The sequence below is a fragment of the Malaya genurostris genome, chromosome 2, assembly GCF_030247185.1.
Source record: "Malaya genurostris strain Urasoe2022 chromosome 2, Malgen_1.1, whole genome shotgun sequence".
Lineage (NCBI taxonomy): Eukaryota > Metazoa > Arthropoda > Insecta > Diptera > Culicidae > Malaya > Malaya genurostris.
In genome coordinates, this window is record NC_080571.1 from 254,190,653 (window position 1) to 254,201,013 (window position 10,361).

General features: G+C 37.1%; 1 protein-coding gene across 1 annotated transcript; it reads left to right on the forward strand.

Annotated features, from left to right (window-relative positions):
• The first annotated feature begins 408 nt into the window (after positions 1 to 408).
• LOC131429188 (ionotropic receptor 21a) lies at positions 409 to 10,071 on the forward strand. Its single transcript, XM_058593237.1, has 5 exons — positions 409 to 1,487; positions 1,550 to 1,711; positions 1,769 to 2,010; positions 2,070 to 2,403; positions 9,084 to 10,071. The coding sequence occupies exons 1-5, from the start codon at positions 409 to 411 to the stop codon at positions 10,069 to 10,071; spliced, it is 2,805 nt and encodes a 934-aa protein (XP_058449220.1).
• The last annotated feature ends 290 nt before the right edge of the window (positions 10,072 to 10,361 follow it).

Below are 10,361 nucleotides of genomic sequence, written 5' to 3' on the forward strand. Positions count from 1 at the left end.
ACTAACATGAAAATGCGAGAAAATTGTGGTCGTGGCCATCACAAGAAGTAGTTCAACCAGTTCAAGAATCAGATCACCGGATTCAACGGTGGAAGAAAATCGATGGCGTTAAAAATAGCGTGTATCATATTTCTCCCTACTGAACCGGAATGCTTTCAAAGAAATCATAACCGCCAAAGGGAAGAATCGTTCGAAGGATCAAAAGGTGATGGATTTTCATTAATTTCCAATAGGGCTGGTACAAACATTTCTACTCGGTGTGCACGTGGGCGCGCTTTCGGCTATAAAAGAGAAAGTTCCATATCTTTCGCGGTCAAAAGATCCTTTTGCGTTCGACTGTAATTTTATGCGTGTGTTCCCGAGTACCAGTGCTCTTGGTTCCGGTGATTAGTTTTCCGTGGCTGCAGAATGAGAGTTATTTTGATAAGCAGTGTATTGTGCTTTTTATGGTTGGAATTGTTACTGGCTTGGCAGACCACTAATCGAAACGGAGACAGGATTCAAGACGCGTTAATTGCCTACCAGGGACTCCAGGGCTCGGTTTCGGGAAAGGATAAATACTATGAGTTGTCCAGTGAACAATATATCTTTGGAGGTTATGAACCCGAGAACGGAACTTGTGATCAATGTGATGAAGTGGGTAGAAGTAAGCGATTTAGTGACCCGACTTTTCGTGGTAATCCGAAAACTCGGGAACAGATTTGGAATAATAATTTTGGGCATGTGATCAGTAATGAAGCTCAAATTAAATCTTTAGTGCGACTGCTGATTCGAGTTATCACTCAGTACCTACAAGCCTGTATTCCGATTATTCTTTTCGATGGTTTCGTGGAACAAACCGAGAGTAGTTTTATCGAATCGTTTCTCCAAGAGTTTCCTATGTCTTACACTTGTGGCAAGATTGGACCCAACTATACGTTGGAAAATCCAGAGTTGCTACTTGCATCGGCTTCCAAATGTAGAAGCTATATTCTTTTTCTGTCGGATGTGATGATGACCCGGAAGGTGATTGGAGCTCAGCTAACGAATTACGTTATCGTTATTCCTCGCTCCAGTCAGTGGAAATTGCAAGATTTTTTATCTTCGAAACAGTCACGTGACATACTGAACCTCTTGGTCATTGGAGAGTCCTACTCGGTATCGAAGACCGTCAACAATGAGTCCCCCTATGTGCTGTACACTCACGAACTGTACATCGATGGGCTGGGATCGAATCGACCGACGGTACTTACGACGTGGATGAATGGTAAATTTTCTCGTCCAAATGTGGACCTGTTTCCGAAAAAGATTCAGAAGGGGTTCTCCGGACATCGTTTTACGATCGCGGCAGCTCATCAACCTCCGTATGTGTTCAAAATTCTGTCCACCGATGGGGTCGGTAACATTGCAATTCGCTGGGAAGGAGTGGAAATGCGAGTGCTCAAAACGTTGGGGAATTATTTGAATTTCACTTTTGATGTTAAGGAACCATCCAAACTGTCACTGGGGTATTATAGTGGGTAGTTGAAGTTGAGGTCCGGAGTGTGCTGATGGTCGTGTGTCGTTGCAGCTCGGGTGATGCGGTGACTGATGAGGTTCAACGGCGACAGGCGGATATTGGTGCCGGTGGAACATACGTAACCATAGAACGGAATCTGGCTACCGAGATGAGTGTGGCACATTCAATGGATTGTGCCGCTTTTGTTACCTTGATGTCGTCATCTTTGCCGAGGTTTGTTTGAGTATCTTAAAAAATAAAAAAAATTACCTGTTCGACTGAATTTCTCAGATACCGAGCTATCCTGGGTCCATTCCAGTGGCCAGTGTGGCTGGCACTGACCTTCGTTTATTTGGGAGCCATTTTTCCGTTGGCGTTTTCGGATAAATTGAGTCTTAGGCATTTGATCGGAAACTGGAGTGAGATCGAGAACATGTTTTGGTATGTCTTCGGAACCTTCACGAACAGTTTAACATTCACCGGCGAAAATTCCTGGTCCAACACTAAGAAGACTTCGACCAGACTTCTGATTGGTATCAATCGCTCTCGTTCGGAATATGACGAAATTCAATAAGCTTTTGAATTGTTCCAGGAATATATTGGGTGTTCACAATCATCATAACATCATGCTACACGGGATCCATTATTGCTTTCGTGACCATGCCAGTACTTCCGGAAACGGTCGATTCGGTCAACCAACTGCGGGAAGGTTTCTATCGCGTCGGAACGTTGAACCGTGGAGGCTGGGAACGGTGGTTCCTGAATTCAAGCGACACGAGCACGGCAAAGTTGCTGCGAAAACTGGAATTCGTTTCCAGCATCGAGGAAGGGATTCGAAATGTGACGGAGGCGTTCTTCATATCGTACGCCTTCATAGGATCGAAAGCTGAACTGGAGTATCTGGTACAGTCCAACTTCTCCGATGAGTAAGTTCTATTGTTATTAAATATTGTTATTTATACACTGAGGTCTCTTTTCACCGTGAGATACGTTTCGCGTAAAAAAAAACGCACAAAAAAAATTCGCGCAGCTTCGGAAATTCGTGTAACAAAACTAGACTCTTTTTTGATGCCAAATGTCTTAAAAATGCATGAAACGTGCAGATCTGGTGAAGCCTTAACAAAAGCCTTAAAAATATGATGCATAGTTGGAATCAGCTAGATGAAGTATGATCATCATGCCAAAGATTTTGATTTGTAACAAAAAATGAAAAATTTCGCAACAGGCGCCTAAATTGGCCATCTTAAACGACATGCACAAATGTGTTTCCCTAATATTATTCAATTAAAAACATTCAATTTTTAGCATACACAGTTAATGTCTGTTTTACTAGCGATTAAAACATGTCGTAAGCCCACTGCACTCAACCACTGAAAATTTTTCGTTTTACTATGTGTCGGTTTTACATGAAACGCTTTGTGAGATGATTCGTTCAATTCATGCGGTTGAAATTTTACGCGTCTTATTTTGTACCTGAATTTCTCCTTAATTGAAATCAAACATTTTTTCAGAGATCTTGAAGCTGAAATAGTTTTGAGCACATTTTTTTTTAAATTTTTGTACGTTTTTTGCATTGTTACTTTAAATTACGTTTTGCAATTTTGAGCTCTCATCGCCCTATAACTCCGTAACCGTCAGATCCGTATAAAATTCTATCAGAACTTATACCATTATAAGTCCTTTCATTTGAGTCTGAGTCAGTGGAAATCAGTCAAGATAAAACCGAACTCTGCGTATCAACTGACAAGATCTGTAAATTAGTCGGATTTAGATGAAATTTAAAACTTTTTATAGACAAGCTTTGAGATTTGATGACAAATAGTAAAGTGCTATGTCCATTTTTTGGAATAAAAGGATATATAAAATAAAAATTCAGTTTTACACTGAAAAGAAACGTTTTTGAAAATTTAAGGATCTACCAAAAAATAACATTTTTTAGTAGGATAAAGCATTGTACTAAGAAAGGTAATAATTTTTCACACCAAACGTCATTGCCGGATGAGCACTTTTAAGAAACGAAAATGTTTTTTTAACAAAAACTTTTCTGTGCGAACTGGAAATATTTGTTTAGTGTTTTTTAACAGAAACTAATCCAGTGAAAATCGTAATCATCTCAAAATTCAATGAAACTCAATTTGCGAAAAAATTTCAGCTAATTCAGAGACCAAGTATATTTTTATTGATTTTGAAAAGAGTTTATTTTTGACGAATTTAGCGTTGGCAACTTCTTCTCAGATTTCAATCAAACTTTTTGAACATGTGGATCTTGTTGAAAAATCTCCTTTGCATACTTTGAATGCTTCAAAAATGATCAAGCCAATCAATGACTTCTACACTATATTTGTTCCTCACGCATAGACATTATGCAATTTCGACGAACTGATTCGAATGGTATATAACATTCAGCGTTCCGGGCCTCAGTTGAAAAGTATGTTTCCATAGCGATATCTCAGCCTCTCCTTATGAGAAAGGCAAAATTTAATTGTAACTGACAAAGCGTAACTGGAAATACAATTTAGTTTTGTCGTTTTGTTACATGCCATTATGGACTTAGTTTAATTTGCATCAGACCTAACGAAACGACTGAAAAAAATACTAATGAATGAGATAGCTGAAACGAAAATATGCCAAAAAATTACCTTGGAGATGAGAACTGAACCCTTAACTTTCTATTCTCAATCGAAATTATTCTACCAATTGAACTACTCTGGATGTGATAAAATATAACCCGGAACAATTAGATTGTCACTTATTTATAAGGGTATTCAATGAAACGGCTTCGAAAAATATTTTTTAAGTGTTTTTTTTAATAGATACATCAGCTGGGAACATAATTGCAAAGTTTCAAAGCTCAATTTTGTATACATAGTTCTTTAAATTTACCCACGATCAGCAGAACCTTTGTAGTGCCTTTTCTCGAAACCTCGTTTCAGAACCTGTTCATACGATAAAAAATCTATTGAACGGATCGACAAGAATTTTTAATCGTTTTGTAATCTGCTTAACACAGAGTTGTATGAACATTAAAACATATATAAGAGAAAAAAAAAAACAAATATACAAATTGAATCAGTTTTGAGCACAAATCAAAAGAAATAATACATTTTTTTTCGTCGCTTTAAATTTTAAGCACACTTTATTCTGTATTTCTGTAACCGGAAGCCAATGGCAGTCTACGATACTTGAAAACTATTCTTTTGAACCGAAGTTTGTGAAAATAGATAAAGCCAATAAAGCCAAACCGATACCTCACAATCTCTATGGATAGTAAAAAGTAATTGGAATTGATAGAAAAAAACAAATAAAAAATGATTATGTTTACTCCCGTTTTGTTGACCAACAATCGCACTTCTGAAATGATCCAGAGACATGAATCATTTTTGTAGGTTTATTCATTATCCTCAGAACGGAATTCCCAAAACTACTTGTTGACTTTATTAGATAGACTTAATGTTAATGCTATTTGCCAAACACTGTTTGCTATTACACTGAAGTGTAATGTCTAAACTGACGCACAGTGGTCCAAAACTTGAAAAAAAACGGTCAAAAATCTGTACTGACTTTCACTGATTTTTAAGAGCTAACGTGTCTTCGAAGAAGTTTTACAAGATTATATTACGCTTCTTTTGAAAGTGGCACCTTAATTTTTGTTAAGGGGGTAGCACCAATTTCGAATAAAAATAATTTTTTTTCCACAAAAAAATTTTTTTCTATCTCATTTTGAAGAAAAAAATACCAAAATCACCATTTTGGAATGATATACGGGATATCATGTACGATATCATGTCGATTTGTCAAAAATCGCAACTAGCAACACGGATAATGGCATTGAACGCACTTATTTATGAACGTCACTTTGAGAGTGACAATAAACAATCATTATAATTTCGAATTTTTCAACGAATACTGGCGTTCGGAGACCATTAAATGCAAGACTTAAATTATTGATTGAATTGTAGGAGAGAAAAGCAATATTATTGATCTTACTCCTAATGGGAACATTCAATATGACAACTTGATTGTCAAACGATATTATTATTATTATTATATCGTTTATTTATACCCGGTTTTAACATAGTTACGGTCGTTCACCGGGTTTGTATCGAGTTTTGGGGGGGGGGGGGGGGCTTAGGTTTAAGGGTGGGAGGGGGGATGGTGCAAAGGCTGGTTATGTTGGGGGGAGTAGGGTGTTTACAGTGGGCAAACGATATCATTTCGATCATATGTGAACACTTCCACGTGATATGCGTATCATCTCGGTATATCAAGTGATATAAGCGCTAATGTGAACATGGTATAAGTATCTACTACAAAGTGCGCGTAAACACGCGTAAACAAGCTCATGCTTGCACGCGCAACTTAAGCAAATTATTGGGATTTTTATTTTGTTTACTTTTTGACAATTAACAATATTATAAAAAATCTTAGTGGAATACGATGTAATTTTTTTAGGCCTTTTCAAAGTGGGTTTTAAATATTGAAAATCCGAAAAATTATCGAAAGTCAACACATGGTACAAAAAATGGAAAAATATTTTCCAATCAAAATATGAAAAAGTATTGCAAAAGTACAAACCTTTACGAAGAGTTTTCATTTCTAAACGTGTAAATAAATTGAGTTATCGCGAAGCAACATGATATTTAAGATGAGATATATTGATCGTGCGACGCTCACTTAGAGATGTGCGAAGCAGCTAATATCGGTGAGCAGCTCCGATCCGATCAGCTTACTAAAAGGAATCGATTCAATATATCAGCTCATTTAAATTAAACTGAAGGTTTGTTTTGAGCGCCGTTTTTTTGCGCCGTTTTTCTTTCATATGCATGATCGAAATCATTGATGCACTAAGAACAATGCTATGCGAACTAATTTGTTTGCGAATTATTATTATGTCATATTTGAGAATATCTGCAAAAGTGGCATCCCTGAATGTACCTTAGCCTACTGAGTGAGAGGTAAGATTTCTTATTGACAACGGCTCATTTAATCTGTTAAAGAAGGATAAATACACATTTGGAAGAACGAACAAAAGCTCATGCACACATTTCTTCTAGTTTATAACTCGCTCTTCAAGAGCCGAAAATCCGTTCAGCTTGTAGCTTGTTTCCACCTTACCAGCAGGGATGCGAGGTCATTTTTCAAAAAATCTGTGATCAAGCCAAAAACCTGTCTGTGCAAAATCTGTGCACGTTTCCCCGTTTCCATAATAACTAATCGAAATCATTTTGGTAAGCAAAAAAAAGGTCTCACTTTTTCCTACCGCTCTGTAATTTTTGGTGCTAAACTGTGATCAATTTCAAAAATCTGTGATCGATTTCAGAATCTGTGATCATTTTCAGAAATCTGTGAAAATCTGTGCCATTTATTAAATCTGTGCAAAAGGTTAAAAATCTGTGGACCTGGCATCCCTGCTTACCAGTGCGGTGAACTGGTGAGCTGCGTTCTTTTAAAAAGAGCTGTGAGCTATCAGCTCTTTTTAAAGATTCGATTCACTGGAATAGCTCAGGAACGAATTGCCCATCTCTACGCTCACTGCAAAAGTGAGTTACAGAAATAGCAGAAGCGTGACACCCTTCGTTTCTTAATCATGCATGGTTTCAGCACGGCCATAGTGAAAATGAGTCACACGAATAGTACTCAGGATATTCTTATTATAAAATAAATTAGATTGGGAATATAATTTCCAAAAAGTATTGTAAAAGTTTGCTGCATTAAGTTGCATATTTCGCTTCGGTATAAGGTTTCCTAGGTAAAAATAGGTAAAATGATGTATAAATTTTTAAGAAAAGAATAAACCTATGCATTACCTTCTACAAAATTATGGAATTTTTTATTTTCTACAATTATTCCAAACAACATATGTAAAAAAAATAACTTGAAACAAGTTCCACTTAGATTTTTTTATAGTATTGGGCATATCTTTTCCTATAAATTTTGTAAAAATCAGCTGCAAAAAGTTGCATATTTCGCTTCGGTGTAAGGTTTTATCATAGGTAAAGAAAGGTAAAATGATGTATAACTTTGCCAGGAAACAACAAACCTATGCACTACTTTCAACAAAACATATGGGATTTTTTATTTTCTTCAATTATTCCAAAAAATGTGTGCATAAAAAAAAACTTGAAACAAGTTATGAATAAAAAATTGATTTTAAGGGGGTTGCCACAAAAACGCTTTGTATATCCGAAACGGTGCGGCCTACACTTTTGGTATATTTGACAAAGTAAATTATTTTCAATAGTTCTAAAAGTTTGTTGAAGAAAAAATTTTTCTATCTCTTCGAAAAAAATTTTTTTAAAATATTTTTTGTCAAATTAGGCCACGAACAATTAGGGATAGAATCAAATTACGCGGTATATATTTGTAAATAATTTCTTAAAAGCAATTATATGCATTAAAAGAACGGTTTGGCAGCTACTGATTTATGCCCATGTTTTTATAGATTCGAATCACTGTGTGACGTCCCGGACGAAACAAGTTTCGTCTTGCTAGCCGTACAGATTGTGGTAACTTTGCCCTGTAATTCCGGAACTGGAAGTTGGATCTAGATAAAATCCAATGGCATTCATTGAAAAAGTATAGTCTATATTTTGAATTTGAGTTAGTAAAAATCGGTTCAGCCAACTTCGAGAAAATCAAGTGCTAATTGCACATATACAGGCATATACCCATGGCATCTCCACGAACTGGTATCGAATGGTATATTACACTAAGCCCTTTAAAATATAATTTCTTCCAATGATTTAATTACTCGTTCTTGCGTCCTAAGTCGCAATAACCTTAGTTGACCTTTGTCAATATCAAATCAAAAGCTGACACTAATGAACGAAAAAGCAGAAGTGGAAATTCGCGTTAAAATTTCCTCAGGGCTTTCTCCTTTTCGAAAAAATCGTACAATTTTTAACAAACACTACACATGAAGCAATCGAATTATACAAAAGTTCGTTTTAATTTTAAATTTCAAACATTACATTAGTGGAATTGATGAATTCTTTAGTATATAAACAAAACGGTGTGAAAAGTTGACTGATTTGAGGATCAGGCGCACCACTTTCGACCAGAGAAGTATTTCATATCATTAATCAATACATTTCGATTAATTATCGGCTGGTTACTAGTCAGATTTAATTAAAATAACTAGTCAAATTCGCATGTTTTCCAGGTCCTGATCTACCGTCTTTGGTGAAATTTAGACATTTTAGAAACGTGACGCAATTTTGATAGAGTACAGATTCTATATCAAGAACGAAAATTAAGGACCAAACTTACTATCAAATTTAAAGATGGAACTGTATACGCAAAAAGTAAATTAGTTATAATGAATAACTGAATGTGTTTTTAAATTATATTCTTGAGATTTAAGCTATGCTTAACTTTGTCTGAAAGACTTACAGACTTTGGAAAAGTTTAGGTAAGATTGTACGGAATTAGGTGGGATTATTTCGGACTAGATCAGTTCATTTCTCTGAATGAACTCAAAGTTCAGAGTGATTGCACGCTGGAAATAGAGTAACTTTTTCAATATTAATCATAATCACTGATTTTTTTCTAATTACCTTTTACCTAAAACAATATAATGCTACTTCTTCTCACAATTTTCTGTTAGGTCCCACAATAAACGCTACTCGTTACACGTCAGCAAGGAGTGTTTTTCCTTGTTCGGAGTATCGCTCGTATATCCGCCCAACTCAATCTACCGGGATAAGTTCAACAATGCCCTTCTGTACATGCAGGAAGCCGGAATAATCGGGAAGTTATCGCGGGATGTCTCGTGGGAAATGCAGAAAACTAAAGATGGCGCGTACCGGCAGGCTTCGGTGGGACAGACCCTGCGTGTTCCGACGGCCGGTGAAAAGGGATTGACACTTGGCGACACCGAAGGTATGTTCCTGTTGATGGGCATTGGTTACCTCATCGGACTGGGAGTGCTAATCTCCGAGTGGGTTGGTGGATGTACGAACAAGTGTCGAGAAATAATTCAGGCACGGAAAGACCGTCTTGGAAGTTCTAGAAGCTCCAGAAGTTCGGTTCCTCAATCGAACTCTTCTTCGGCAAATCCAAACTCCCCGAGACGAAGACGAAGGCCTTCGGGAAAAGAGTACGGTCTAATGGAGAACATTGACAGCACATCATCGGCACCTGCGGTAACTCCCAGAGACGGTGACGAAGACACGGGATCTTATGTTAGCATCGGAGGACTACATAAGCGAAGTCTTTCTGGTAGCGTACATGAATTCAGCCATGGTACTCTTCATGACCTGTACGAGGGACCGGATCGTAAACACTCTACCATTGTTTGTATCGACGGAAAAATGATGAGCGACGATGAAGCACGCCAATATGCAACCGGTGTGAAAAAGTCCAAGCCGCATTCCACTCTTGGTTCGGTGGTTGAACACGAAGTGACAAAGTTGTTCAAATTTCTTGACGATCACAAATTGACTCATGACGACTCGAGTGAGCATTCGGGTAAGCACTCGAAGAAAAAGTTGTTCGAGGTCGTAGCAGAAGTTAACCGATTGAAAGACGATGGTGGCAAGCCAGAAACAGCAAGCGAACTGGAGACTCCTTTTGGTGAGGAAGTGATCTATTAGTGGCAAACATCGAAAACCCAACCCCGGAAGATTGATTCCTGAAAAGAATTGATTGTACCTTTTTGAATAACTACAAGAACAGAAATAAATACAGAATTCGACGTCGCGCATCCCTTTTGAAATGTTTACGTCGAAATATTTAAGTCAGATCTGATTACTAGAGCACTAGAAAGCTCCACAATTGCCATCTTCTCTAAAAATCGACTGCGAAGTCATTCGAATCAGAATGTTGAGCTTTGATAGGGATGTACAAAGTAGAAGTAGAAGGAACTACACTTAAAATTTAAAAA